The sequence below is a fragment of the Triturus cristatus genome, chromosome 2_2 (assembly GCF_964204655.1).
Source record: "Triturus cristatus chromosome 2_2, aTriCri1.1, whole genome shotgun sequence".
NCBI lineage: Eukaryota > Metazoa > Chordata > Amphibia > Caudata > Salamandridae > Triturus > Triturus cristatus.
Window position 1 is genome coordinate 1164771422 of NC_140582.1, and position 14509 is coordinate 1164785930.

At 43.7% G+C, this 14509-nt stretch overlaps 1 protein-coding gene across 1 annotated transcript in view; it reads right to left on the reverse strand.

The window, feature by feature from the left end:
- ATP6V1B1 (ATPase H+ transporting V1 subunit B1) overlaps positions 1-14509 on the reverse strand; it is a 326669-nt gene that overhangs the window by 100912 nt on the left and 211248 nt on the right. Inside the window, exon 3 of the mRNA XM_085642709.1 lies at positions 5469-5567. Within this exon, the coding sequence (XP_085498835.1) occupies positions 5469-5567 (99 nt within the window). The remainder of the gene's footprint in view (positions 1-5468; positions 5568-14509) is intronic.

Sequence of the window (14509 nt, forward strand, 5' to 3'; positions counted from 1 at the left end):
TGGAAACCACCGGCTCAAATTAAGCACTACATGTAGGTGAAGGGTGTCATTCTATGACCTGCATTTGTTCCCAATGTACAGATAAATGTACCCTTTGCTATAAAGTTACTGTGATATTTTCTGTTGAGAATATTATTAAGTGCCTAAAGCAGTTTAACTTGTAAGGCAACATGCTGGGCCAGCGGGCTGGACACGTGTCACTATCATGAGCTGAAGGTCCAGAGCTGAAGTCCATGAGATTTGTTACTTGTTACACTTGTTATTTACAGCTCCTAGAAACAGAACAGCGCTATGAAAAGTATTGTGAGCGATATAAGTGGATTTTATTGTGATTAGACAGGTCCAGGACATTTGTACAGAACAAACATAGAGCTGCATATTGTAAATATAGAGCTGAAAAGGTTTAAAAACACATTCAAATATTAGTTCATCACTTTGCAATTTCAGTGACAAGCTGTGTCACTGTTCCAATGATGGGTTGCTCAATCTGGGGATGAGCGGGGCCTGCTGCCTGCCCGAGCAACAATTCGATGAAATGGAATTACTCGTTTTCTGTGAAATCAGGCATTTGCTGCCCGTCCCTGCTGGAAAGATATAGTAAAGATCCCTATTACCTCCTCGTCCCAGCTCTAGCGGACTGAGGTTGACTCGAGCATGAGGCAGAATTACTTACCATAGCCTATAAATAAAACATTTATATCACTTAATATAGACATACATTGATAAACAGACCAAAGACCTACAAGAAGTTCTTCCCCTTCCCTCCTGTATGTAAGGCACCTAGGCCTCTCCCCCTCTTGCTGATACATTCTAAGGCGAACTACTGGTGTGGTCGCGACTAATACAGGATCCAGGAGGGAGGGGATCTAGAACTGTGACGAGGAAGACTTGGACTCGGAGTTCAGTGGCGGCTCCTCCGCAATGGCGGAGGAGCGTCGCCCCACTGCTTGGCTCAGAGCCAGCAAATGTAAAATAAAATGATGTTCTTGCATCGTTTTATTTTACATTTGCCGTCTCTTAGCGAGCGGTGTTAGGAGGGGTTTGGCCGAGGCATAGGAGGGGGGAGGAGGAGTGCTGGTGGACTCCACTCCCTAGGTGCTCATATGTGTTTGGCCGGCCGTCTCAAGCCGACCAAAACACACATGCGCACTTAGGTCTGAGCAGGGTGTCTTTCCTGCGCGCTCAGACGAATCCACGTGCTGCTCTGCTTCGCAGGGATTGGATAGGTAGTCTGTCTCAGGGGCTGCAGGGAACAGACAGGGAGAGGAGAGGCGGCGCAACACGACACTGAAGGCAGCCCGCGGCAAAAGGTATTTTTTTTTAAATCGGATTTTTCACCCCCACCCTGGCGCGGTGCCTCCCGCGTGACCCCACCCGCCCCACTACCCATTGTTTATGGCGGTCGCCACTGGCAGTAATGAAGATTACCAGTAAGTAATCCGTGCATTCACCTGGGGGCAGTTGAATATGGTAGGTCTCTGAGTTCACCAAAAAGATATCCATCAGAAACTAACCATGGGCATGAGAACTACCTATCGGCATTGGCCGTGCTGGCGCTGTGGAGTTATAGGATGCGACAAATGGAGGACGTTTAGATGCAGCGGACCGCGGACGTTCTTTCAAGTCTACTAACTATGCGACTATAATTGGATCAGAATGTGCAGGTGTGAAACTGAACGAAGAAGGGCAGGCCTGAAGGTTTGAGCGGGATCATCTTTGACAGCATGAGTGTGCGGTGACCTCCAGCCGGCACCTTCTATCATGCCTGCATGCTCCGGCCCGCTTAGATGAGCAAGAATGTTGCACTTGCGCCTCTGCGGCCTGCAAGCCAGGCATACGTGTGACCTGAAGCTCTGTGCGTAAACCGCCCTTAAGCCGCTCCAGCTCAGGGCTCACGCCTCCATGATAGGATTAGGGGGGGCCACCACCAAGGTCCCACCAGTATTCAAGGAGCGCAATCAGGCCACTCGCCAGTAGAGCTCCCCAGCAGGCCAACCAGGCAATGGCATCGTCGGAAAACTGCCCCTCAAGTATGATGCGCTGGTGGTGGGAGCACTGAAGGGGGTTGTGGGGAGTGGCAGGGTTGGACTGGCCTACAGGGCAATCTGGCAGTGCCTGAAGGCGCTGGGCTGATAGGTCATTGCGTGGGCTGTTTTTTGGGCTGGTGGTGGGCCTCCTTTTTGGGCTGGTGGGCTGTTTGTTTCTTTGACATGACCGCAAACATTGCCTGCAGCAACCACAAATGTATGTAGTCGCCCGGACCTATCAAAACGCATATACAGAATGTCTTTACAAGTTCAAAACTGCCCTAATTTGCAAATGTGGGCCAAATCTAATTTGCTAATGGGGGCCACTTCTTTGTGCGGAGGCCTATTTTCTGTCCCGTCGACCTTCGGGAGTGGCCAAGGCCAGGATGATTCAATAAGGACAGTTAGTTTATGCAAATCAGGAAACATTTCTGTACACTACATGTCAGTTCTATTTCTGTGGTTGCATTTGTTAAGTTTCTCAATTTTTATTTTCCTAAAAGAGGAACAAGAAATAGTGCAGCTAAGCGCTGTAGAACACTGACCACCATTTGTTGTAGCATACAAAAATACATATCATATTAAAAAAATAAAAATATGTCAACACCAAAGGGAGCAAAAGACAAATACACAGAACCGAGAAAACGAAGCATGAAAAGCAGAGGATTGGCAAAATACGTGGCTCGAAGCCCCGCTTTCAGCGTGATTCAAAACATGATAGGGTTAGGTCAAATGTGAGGGTTGCATTGAGTAGTCCAGGTGGCCACTGCATTTCTGAGGAAGGGGCGAGCAAAAGTGGATGATTCTGTCTGATTCTTGGTAATTAGCAGAGTGAGATATTTCGGTTCGCAAACTTTACGTTTCTTTTTTCAATACCGCCACCTTCCTGTAGTTTTGCTATTTTCGAGAAGTTATATTTCAGGGGGTTTTGCTATTTTCCAGAAGTTATATTTCAGGTTGGAGTGAATTAAACGACATTAGTATAGTCGGCTAAATTCTTATACAACAATTATTTTGGAGGACATTTCTGCTAACAGGGAAGTTTTGCACAGCTCTTCAGTCCCAGCCCTCGTTCCCCACCTGAGATGGGGTCTTGGAATGGATGCCTTGATGGCCCACACAAGCTAACGTAAACTGCACCTGGGCTGCCGGAGATGGTTGTACCCGGGGTGATGGGGTCCACCTTCCACATGGCTACTGGTGTAGGACTGTCCTCAGAGGAGCGAGGGGGGGGATGAGGTAAATCACCGAGTTTAGCCTTCTAGCATCAAAGCTAGACCTGACCAAGGCCTGGACAGCTGTGAGGCAGCAGAAGCGCACCTCCACTTATGGAAGTACACCTCAACATCTCAAACTTTGGAAGAACTTTTCCGAATTCCGACCATGGGATTTCGCGCCTCTCCATAAATATACCATATCCAATGTATGGATGTATCATTTTTGGTGTATCCGACCCTCTAGCTACGTTTTTGATAGATTTCCGAGTCTACATCCTCGGATTTTAAGAAGCCCCCAAACGTATACACAAACAAACGTTCACCTACAATGTAAAGATGTATATTTTGTGTGAATCCCACTCTGAGCCCGATTTATACATTGTTTATTATCAGTAAAAAATGTCTTAGTAAACAAAGCTAGAATCCCATCCATGTAACCATGTGCAGTCTCTGCCTCTTTAATGGTGGCTTTAATTGTACCTTTCCCTTCAAGCATTGCCCATGCACATACATGTAAAGCCTGAGCTAGGATTACCCGTGCAGTTTAGAAAGTACAGGATTAAAAGTTATGGAGAAAAAAAATCCAAAATTGTGTTTAATTAATTCTGAGAGTGTCCATCTTGCGGCAGACCAGAAATTTAGGGGCTTATTTACTAGCCCCTTGCACCGCTGCTCTGTTACTTTTTTGTTGTAGCAGCTTCGAAATCAGTGCACCGCACCGTTCCATAGTTACAAACTGATGCATTGGGTCCAATGCATCAGGTTGTAGAGCCCTGCGTCACATCATACCTGCGCTGTGTATAATGTATATAGGGTAGGCGTTCCCACGCAAAGAGCCACGTAGAAATGCAGCAGTGAAACTTGCAACATTTCACTGCATCACTCGACGACTTGACTGCGTCAAAATCCTCATGCGAGTTTCTTGTAAATGAGGCCCATAGTCTCTATTAGATTTTCTCCAGTAGAGGGTACCTATTTTACATTTTATATTTGGAAGGTGTCTCAGTGACAATGTGGAATGTCTTTCCGGCAAAATGCCATTTAATTGCATCCTAGGATGTTTTACTGCAATATTGCGTTTTTAATATCGACCTACAGAATATCGACACTATACATCATCAAGATACCTAGATGTAGAATTAAGAATAGTACGTCTACACTTAACTTGATGATATTAGTGGTAATAATCAATATTCCTCAGTCGATATTCATAAAGCAGATATTCAGACATAAGACTGCCATAAATGAGGCTTTGTTACTTCACCCTCCTTCCGTGTTTATTCTTCAGGGATGTCGCAATAGAGTGTTGGAACGCACACTACAGACACTTTCGTCCTGAGCTGGTTAGCCTGGCCTAACCTCAAAGCATTCGAATACTGAAGACCTAGGTTGGGTCAAATATGGGCGTTTACAGGTTGACTATATCTTTTTGTTCCGTGTCTCACCTTTAAGTGGGTGAGATGTCCTGCGTTGCGGGGAAAGATGAAGTGACGGAGACCCAGACTGGGTCTTTGTTCATTTTATCAGGTCCACGTCAGATCTTTTCCAAATTCTATATCATTTGAGACCACCGAGATTCTTGTAAGAGGCACCCATCAGTCTGTTTCAACCCATAAACATCAAATGTCAGTCTTCATCTTCGTAAATATCCTTTGATGTGACGTAGAACCACTTCGATTTACAGAAGCATCTAAAATCCTTACTTATTAAAGCATAGCTCTGCAAACCGAGGTATATGGACCGAGGCAGCAGTACATTTTGGTCATACAGTATCTGAGACGATGTAGAGTCTCTTGTGTTAGCAAAAGTACAAAAGGGTCAAACAAGGCCATCAAGAACCATAGTATGTTTGTATATGTGCATCTGTGGCAGCAGTTGTCAAACGACAATATGTTTCTATCACTAAATATCTTCAATGACCTTCAGCAGGAAGTCTAAAGCAGAAAGGCATGCTTTGAATACAACACTGCATCCAGCCCCTCACATTGGAATATGTTGTTGCTTGTGACGTATCTTAAAGCAGCTTGAATATGAGGTTGAGTATAATGTAAAAGTAGACAAAATTGATATACCCACTGTAATACATAAAAGAGCAAATCAAATGCAAGTATGTACAGTCACAGAAAGCTTAAACAACAGCCCAATGGTTTATGCAGGTTGTGTATGGCGATGGGATATCCAGATGGAAGCAACTTTAAAAACAAAACAAATGAATTGTTATTACCTGAACAATTGCCTTTTTTCCAATTACTTCAAGTACCTGTCCACTTCGAACAATACCACTGGGAAGAGTGAAGTTCACAATTTCGGCAAACTTGGCAAACTATAAACAAAAAGGCAACCACATCAGTATTAGTCATGAAAGTAACCATCACAATGCTTAATCGAAATAGAGTTCAGACTAAAAGAACTAAAAAACAAATTATAAAAAGGCAGACATTTGAAGTATCCAAATTGAAAAATAGATACATTAAAGCTACAGCTTCCTAAAATATCAGAATTATTAAGTACTTTTTGTTAATTTGTAGAACAAATTATGCACAAATTATCTTTCATTAGCCACTCCTTTTCCCAGCCCAAATCATATGCATCGGTGTTCTAGACACAAACATGTAGATAAGTGTTCAGATAACTCAGTTTCTTAAAACTAACATACCCAAAAAGGAAGACTTACTCTGACACAAAACATGCGTAAAGGTATGTCAAACTATTGTGTGTCCTCAGTTTTTTGTCCAAGTATGAAGCGTAAACAAAGACTCGATGGAAGACATACTGTCTTCTAGAGAGTATAGAGTCTTTGTTTACGCTTCATTCTCTGCATTATTTTTCTGTTATGGGCAAGATCCCATTAAAGACTTGTTCTTTTGAATAGCTCATCCTCTACTGGCAAGGCACATCCAGTTCCTTTGTCTGCAGGGGAGCTGTCGCTTATTGCGTAATTGTGTAATTGTGAGCATCTCCAATGATTCTTCATCCTACAGTGATTCATGAAGGTGTAGATACCTTCCAAATACATCATCTCCTACCAGTGGGGCTCCTACTATTACCTCACAAACAGGTGAGGTCCCTCAATTTACCCCATTTCCTGCAGGTGAGCGACCTCTACCCGCAGCATTTTCTACAGGTGCACCATCTCTAATTACCTCATAACTTCGAATCAGTTGTCCGCAATACACACATCTCCTAAAGGAAAGGGCCCTAAAATGAGCTTATATACAGAGTAGGCACATCTAATTAACTCATCTCTAAAAGGTGAGTATTTATGATTAGCCCAAATATCACAAGTAATACATCTCTGCTTTGATCATCTGCTAAAGTTGAGGTTCCTTCAAGTAGCTCATCTCCTATAGATGAAGCACCACTGTCGTTTATCGAAGGCATACCAAATGATCTTATCTTCCACAGGTTCACCGTTATCAAAGACCTGGAAAGTTAGATCTTAAAACTACCAGTTGATAAAAAATAGAAAAAGTACAGAGTCACAGGCATTGATAATCTACACAGAAAGGATCACTCCGTAGAGGATATTGGAAATCCATTACTATTTTCTGGGAAGATGGTGGTGAGACTGAATGTGTGCGTTAAGTAACAAGATGAATTTTCAACATTTTTGGTTTCAGAGTAAAAACATTTTATGTAGTGCTACCACATCTTTCTATTTAGACAGAAATTAGCTGTTTTATGGGGGCTAGAAGTGCATCCTAGGGAAAACACATCTTAGACTGTGCCAGATAGGACATACGCTGGGATGCTCTTTCCATTAACATACAGTTATACAAATGTGTTTAAATCTCACTGTGCCATATAAAATCTCTCAACACCTCTAACTCAAATAACAACACTCATTTTTTAACAACACGTAATGCTTAAAGAGTGGTACCATCATATTTTAACTCTGTACAATGAGTAATCAGCGTTTTACTACTCTTTGCTTAATTTTCTCCACACTTTCAAAGAACCAGTTTTAGAAAATCCCACTTTTATTTATCCGAAGTGTTCATTCGGAATTATTGTAAATCCAACAACAGATGTGCATCAACACACGTTATCAAAATCAACAAAACTGCCCCTTGTGTATTAAATAAATCTATTATTGGTGTAAACCTTTACCTGACATATTGCATTGTAGAATACAAAAGGAAGAGTGACAGACATAAGGTTTTGATTATTCATTACTTTGTTTTATATCTGGAAAAACAATCAACATACAGTATATATGTGCCCTCAGGTATCAAATGTAAAAGGAAGTAGCGCCCTCTTGGTGTTCCAAAATGAGGAACCAATCACTTCCTTTATCCTAGTTCAATGCAGCCCTACAGAGCTCTTCTTCTGTTGATGTTTCGGTCCTTCAGCCCTTTTTCAAGACCATCCTCAGGACTTGAAATAACACATGTTATGTCAAATTGTTTAATCTTTTCAACATGTGGTGTCTCACTATCCCACAAGCATGCTTGTTTTTCAAAAAAGGGTATTTGTTTTTTTAAAAACATGTAGATCGTATTGCAAATACGTGCATTGGGCAGCGCCTCTAGCACTTTATAGCAATCAACAAATCCCTACACACGTGTAAAACCTCCACCCCTTTCCCCAGTACCACAATGAATATTTCATAAACCTTGCAAGTTTCATCTTAGCTGCTTCAAGAAGTAGGATGTCAATTTCCAATCTCTCATGATTCAAAAACAGTAATGTTAAGTAGATTGAATTTAAAGAGAGGAACATCCCCCCTGCATATTCCAAGTATTAAATGTGGCTGGTTACTCTTTTTGACTCAATGTGTTTGCAACTCATGGAGTTTAAGCATCAGTTTGAAACCAGATTCACTAAAATGTATATTTTTGTATTCTTTCAAACAAATATACTTCTTTAGATGTTGAAATTTCTCTATGCTTTGAAAAGCTGTTTTCATCTCTAACTGCCTGCCTGGGTTGATTTTGCATTACCTCAGAGAATACCCCACTGCTCTGTCGCATGTTGGTTATGTTTGTTTTTGTGTCAGTCTAACAGAATCTGGCTTTCCATACAACACGGAGGAGAAGGGCATTGGATCACTGTGTTGGTCATTATGAAACTTCTTTTGGAGCTGTGTATTTAGGATGAGTCCAATCTCTTCAAGATGAGAACATATTAGGACATAGTGGAATTGTAAAGGTGAAAAGTGCTGAGTTCACATCACGTGCAGTTGAACCTAATACACAATTTAGTGCACCCCAGACGGATCAAGAAAATAGTTTTTGGGTGGTGAGCGCAAGCGGGCGTGTCACCAGTATTTATTTGAACCAACACATTTGTACATAACACTGCTTGTTATGCTTGTGGGCCTGGGATGGAACTTGTAATTGTCAGGAAACTTGCATAGTTCAATGGGTCCATCTGTACAAAGTGATCCTATGTGTATACACCCACCTCCATCCTCTCCGATGTAATGTTTGTGCATCTGAGGGACCCAGAAACAGTTGGATACCAGAGTGACACAGAGGTTTAACCATCTTCTCTTACGGTGGAACAATTGATGTCTGATGACAGCAAAGAGAGCTTGCATCGGTACGGATATATCTCTCTGGAGGGCAACAGCTAACCTCTTGGAGCCCGCGTCACAAGTATTCTGAAATCTACTCTCGCAGGTTAACACCTTCTCGTGAAATAGGCGTCTGAGCTTTTGGGTCATTCTGGAAATCTATGCCAGCTGTAGAATCCCATTATTCTTACTTCCTTAAATGTACTCATGCAACTCGTAGACTAACAAGGGTCCTGCTGACCTAACCCAATAATAACCAATCACACACCAAACATTACAGAATAACATAATTGAAGAGACATTGGCCTTTTAATCCATGGAACAAACATATCACCACCTCCCTGAAGATTACCAGTCTGGACTCAGACCCTAAGATAGCCCAGAGGCAGAACCTATCCCAGCAGTCGATGACACACTTCAAACCCCGACAGCTTTGACCCTGGTCTTCTCATCATGTTGGCTTTCTCTGCAGCCATAAAATCAACGCATCAAGCCCTGCTCAGCACCCTCTCAACACCATCTCAGCTAACTGCGATGAATACCTGTGATAGCCCACCATCCCTGTAACCCGCGGAGACCCCCAAGGTCCCATCCTATATCCATTAATGTTCAGCCTCTCTGGGGAGCCCCAGTAGAGTCCTCCAGGCCATCGAGACCATCAGGCTGGATCAGAAGGCAGGTGGCATCCAACTCTACCTACAAATACAGCAGAACACAGGGTCTCTTACCCTACCGGTTTGATGCCCATAAAAATCCAGTAATAATGATTTTTCACTTTTGCAGAGAAATATATTGCACACGCGGCGACGGATAGTTGGGCGGTTCTAATCTTAAAGTGCCGGACGGATCTGAGACGTAAGTAAAATGTCCTATAATCTGCTTTCCTTCGTTCTCTTGGCAAGTCATTAAAATAATGGCCGTGGTTTTATCCAGACTGCCAGGGCATCATTAAATAAATGGAAGGGGGCGGGCTTACGCGGGGAGATTTATCTCCACGATGGATAACGCTGGATAATTCCTTACCTACAGATTGAGTACATTTACACGAGGTCAGACGGGGGAGGAAGGCTCGCTCGGGTATGGCATCGTTATCCATCGAACAATAGTTTGTTTTCATGTAGTGCTTTAGGCTGCATCGAAGCGCTGTAAATAGCAGGCGCTACAAGTGTCCACTCTTCTGATAATGACAATATGAAGCTCATCATTATATGAGAAGTGAGTTGGCCCTGCGGATTTTGAACCTGTGACCTTCAGGTCAACTAAATGTCGGTAACAAGCACGACATATGTATTGATTTATTGATTTCTGAAGCGCCTATTCACCAGTGGTACATTAGGCATGAGAGCGCTAGAAGCAATAAGGATGCAGACAAGCAATGAAGACAAGAGGAAGCTTTTCAGTGTCCTGTAAAAATGATCATAGTGTGAGCAAGGACTGAAGTCTGGGCGGGGGGATTTACAGAGCTGGGGGCCCGAACTCTGAAGCATCTTCTGTCGCTCATGACAGGGTTGAAACTCTGAGCCATCATACTGTATGTCTGCCTGATTGTCTGTCTGTCTGTCTGTCTGTCTGTCTGTCTATCTGTCTATCTGTCTTTTTAATTATCTGCCTGTCTGTATGTCTGTCTATCTATCTATCTGTCTGCTTAGCTATCTGTCTGTCTGACTATCTATGTATCTGTCTGTCTGACTGTCTATCCATCTTTGCAAGTATATCTATCTATGCAGTTCTATTTATCTATCTATCTTTTCATATCTATCTATCGATCTGTCTGTCTTCCTGTCTATCTATGTATCTATCATCCATCTGTCTGTCTGACTGTCAATCTATCTGTCTATTGTCTGTCTGACTGTCTTTCTATCTATGCATCTGCCTAGCTATCTGTCTGTTTGACTATCTATCTGTCAAACAGACAGCTAGGCAGATGCATAGATAGAAAGGCAGTCAGACAGACAGATGGATGATAGATACATAGATAGACAGGAAGACAGACAGATCGATAGATAGATATCTGTCTATCTAGCTTTGCAAGTATATCTATCTATGCAGATCTGTCTGTCTGTCTGTCTATCTATCTATCTGCTTAGCTATCTGTGTGTCTGTCTATCTATCTATCACCCTTTTGGTGTACGCCTTGCAACATCAGCATCAAAGGAGCCAGTCAGCTGGCCACAGAATTGTTGCTACTTTGAATAACAAAGGGTTTAAAGCCTTAGACGGCAGAGTTCAGCTGATCCGCCTCTTATACACATTGTTCACATGCTCCTAGTACCGAGATAGATTAGTCTTAGTCCTGGTGCCATATTTCCATCTATACAAGGGGTTTAAACTTGCATTGTGGATTGAAAGTCATCAACCCACAATCTTTCTCAATACAAATGTACATTAACACTCGAGCGAAGTGGAACTTACACAAATTCAAATATGAACTATGGGAAACAATTAAAATGGAACTCCAGCAGGTGAAAACATTAACAAATTAGGCGAAATGCTAAAATGTATAGACAGCGGGCCCATTCACAAACTACATTCTGTAGTATGTAAAGTAACCCTACACTAGTACTACTCACGTACTACAAAATGCTATTCAGGAATTTGCAGGCATCGCAAAATCAGACACAGGACAAAAACATTGGTTCACAATATGGGACCACATTTTTCGACCAATCATTAGCATATCACGCCCATAATTGGGCAAGTGATTGGGGTAGATGCAGAATCTCACCCTGTGTTACCACTGAGTAGCTATGCTGGAAGTACGGTATCCAGCTAGGGTTTACCAGTCTGGTATGGTTTGTTTTGTTTCCTCTGGCTGGTTTGAAATCTAATGCAAAAGACAGCACACTCAGGGAGCATGCCTGCTGCACTGATTGTGCTGCACTGATTGTGCTGCACTGATTGTGCTGTCATGAGTGCAAGGTATAAAGTGAACCACATGCCAGAGAACTATGGATTCAAGTTTGTCAGCTAAAGCAAATCTTTTAGAATGTTATAGTCTTCGCTTTTACAACTTATTACCCAAAATACCAAGACAATGGAATCACAGGATAGATAGTTGAACATACCTTGGAAACATACACATCATTTCTGCCCTGAAGAAGTTCCAATATGTAAAAAGAACGAAACACATTGGCTGTTATGTGCTTTTAACATTGAGTGAACAATAAAGAGGAATTTTAATTGGACACTTGGATGTTTTTCAGTTCATTGTACTTTGGGAGTGGGCTCTCCTCTAATTGGATGCACCACCAGACCATATATTCTCCCTCATTACTGTTTACTGAAGTCATCTGTCTACAAAGCTAACCAACTACGTCTGCAGGGGCAGGTGACTGATTAACAATGGTCCTAGCATGCTAGTTGCCCAGGGAGAATCAGGCCTAGCAGGTCAGGCTGGACTGTTCCCATGAGGAGCAGGGTCAAGACTGATTTGCATATGGCTGGGTTTAAACAGAAATGGCATAGGGAGCTAAAACGATGATGGATTTCGGCCCAGATCTCTGTACTGGGGCGAATGTTTGACCTTGTTCAACATTCTGTCCATCACATGTCCTTTTTGCATTTGTCATCCCGAGTGGGACACGTGTGCTCAGACGTGCGTTCCATGCTCTCCATGCCACTGGAGTCAAGCAAGCCTGGCTGATGAGAGGTGAAATCCCGAAACCGGTCCCAGGATGCTTGTTTCCGGTCCAGGGAGGACCTGGCCTGGCAGTTCAGGCTGGACTGTTCCCATGAGGCACAGGGTCAAGACTGATTTGCATATTGCTGGGTTCAAACTGAAATGGCATGGGGAGCAAAAGAAATGATGGATTTAGGCCCAGATCTCTGCACTGGGGTGAATGTTTGACATTGTTCAACATTCTGTCCCTCAATTGTTCTTATACTGGATGGCCACGGTGGACACTCTAAAAATACTGGATGGCCACAAAGCAGATGCCAAGCTAAATATACCGAATGCCCCACAAAATGGATGCCGTGTTGAATACACTGAAAGGCCTTAAAAACGGCTGTTACACTACATGCACTAAAACTAAATGACCTGAAATATAGAAGGAAACATTTTTTAATTCAAAATCGAGCAAAACTTGGCACAAAAAAAAACTATTTCTGTCTGCGCCCTTAAAGAAGCCTTTCAAAGACACTTTTTGTTGATATCGCCTCAAACATAGATTGTTTGTGAAATAGTTTGTGGAGGTGAAGGCGATCCCTGCTGCTCCCCTCGCTGCCTCACTGACGTCAGAACCGACTTCTGACGCCGTTTTAGGGCACCATGCGCTACTTGCAGGCAGACAGAGAGAGCTCTGTCAGTCTGCCCCACATTACCGGGTGTCAGAAGCTTACTATAGCCAACAAGACAGACGACGAAAAATCAAACTGCGTTGGGCTCTGGACGAAGTCGCCAATCGGTCCAAGGTCACGTTGTGCCCTGAATGGAAGGCGCCCTCAGCCGAGATGGCGGGGTCACTGGCTAACGCAGTAATGACGGGGTCTAATCAGAGAACCCCCAACAGCTTTGCAGCAGCGCCGCTGATTAGGGGAAGGAAGCAAAGGTTAGCACACTCCACCGGCCCCAGATTCTCCGACAAGAATACACCAGCGATTTTCTGAGCGATTTCTCCTGTTGTTCGTAAGTGGCGGCAAAGAAAAGTGACATTCTGGTCTTTTGGAGATCTTTTGTGGGGCGTTTGACAGGCCGAATGCTCAGTGCCTGGCCTGGGGTCTCCGGCTGTCTGTGTGCAGGCAGCCAGGTGGCATGTGTGTGGGCAGCACATGACAAGCGCCAAAGGCGCGCAATCTGCGTGTGTGGCCTGTCCTGGGGGCACTCCGGCCTCTGAGGCAGGAGGCACTGAATTCACCATTAATGGCAAAGCAGCTGCGGGCGGTGACCTGAACCAACAATGGATGGGGCGGTCCGGGTGGATTTAGGAACTGGGACATTACTGGGCTCACAGATTATTTCTCTAGCGCTATAAAGTCAGGGAGCGGCGTTCGCTGAGCTATATAAATATTCAAATCAGATTCAAAACGAATGTAATAACTGGCTATCAATAAATACAGAGTCATAGACTAAGGGCGCATAATGATGTGACCCTGAGCATCTTTTACAAATGTACTTTTAATGAAATCTCTTTCGATTGCATCAATAAAACATTTTATTTCAGATGCCTGTACACAGCTGAGCCTCCTCTAGCCATTGTTTCAATCGCTCCCATTAGGCAACACTGCTCAGATAGCCCTTGATAGGCCCCTGGAAAGGTCCCTGGCTGCGTACAGCACGCCTGATCTAAGGTGGCCGAGCCAGGTGTGTCGGCCTGTAAGAAGCTGCAATAATGTCTGAGTCACTGTTAGCAGCACATAAATCCATCCGTTTGAGTTCCCCTCTCCAGGCCTCTGCAACAAACCGAGGGGCAGATTTATCATTATTTCACGCAGCGCAACGCGCCACCTAGCTGCGCTGCGTGAACGGTAAAGGGCATGAGTCAAGTGCACTGTATTTAACATTATACAGCGCATTCCTGCCTTTTCCCAGTGCTGGCGCACAATATGCTGCATAGTGCCAAAGCAGGCACCCTTGCGTCAGGTCTACCAGTATTGGTTAATCTGGGAATGCACCAAAATCTATGGTTGATGCGTGGGAACGCCTACGCTCCACCCCTGGAACGCCTTTCAGGGGCAGAGTAACGCAACACAGTGATTTGCACTGCATTGCATTATTCTAGATCAGAGGTCTTCAATCTGTGGGGCGC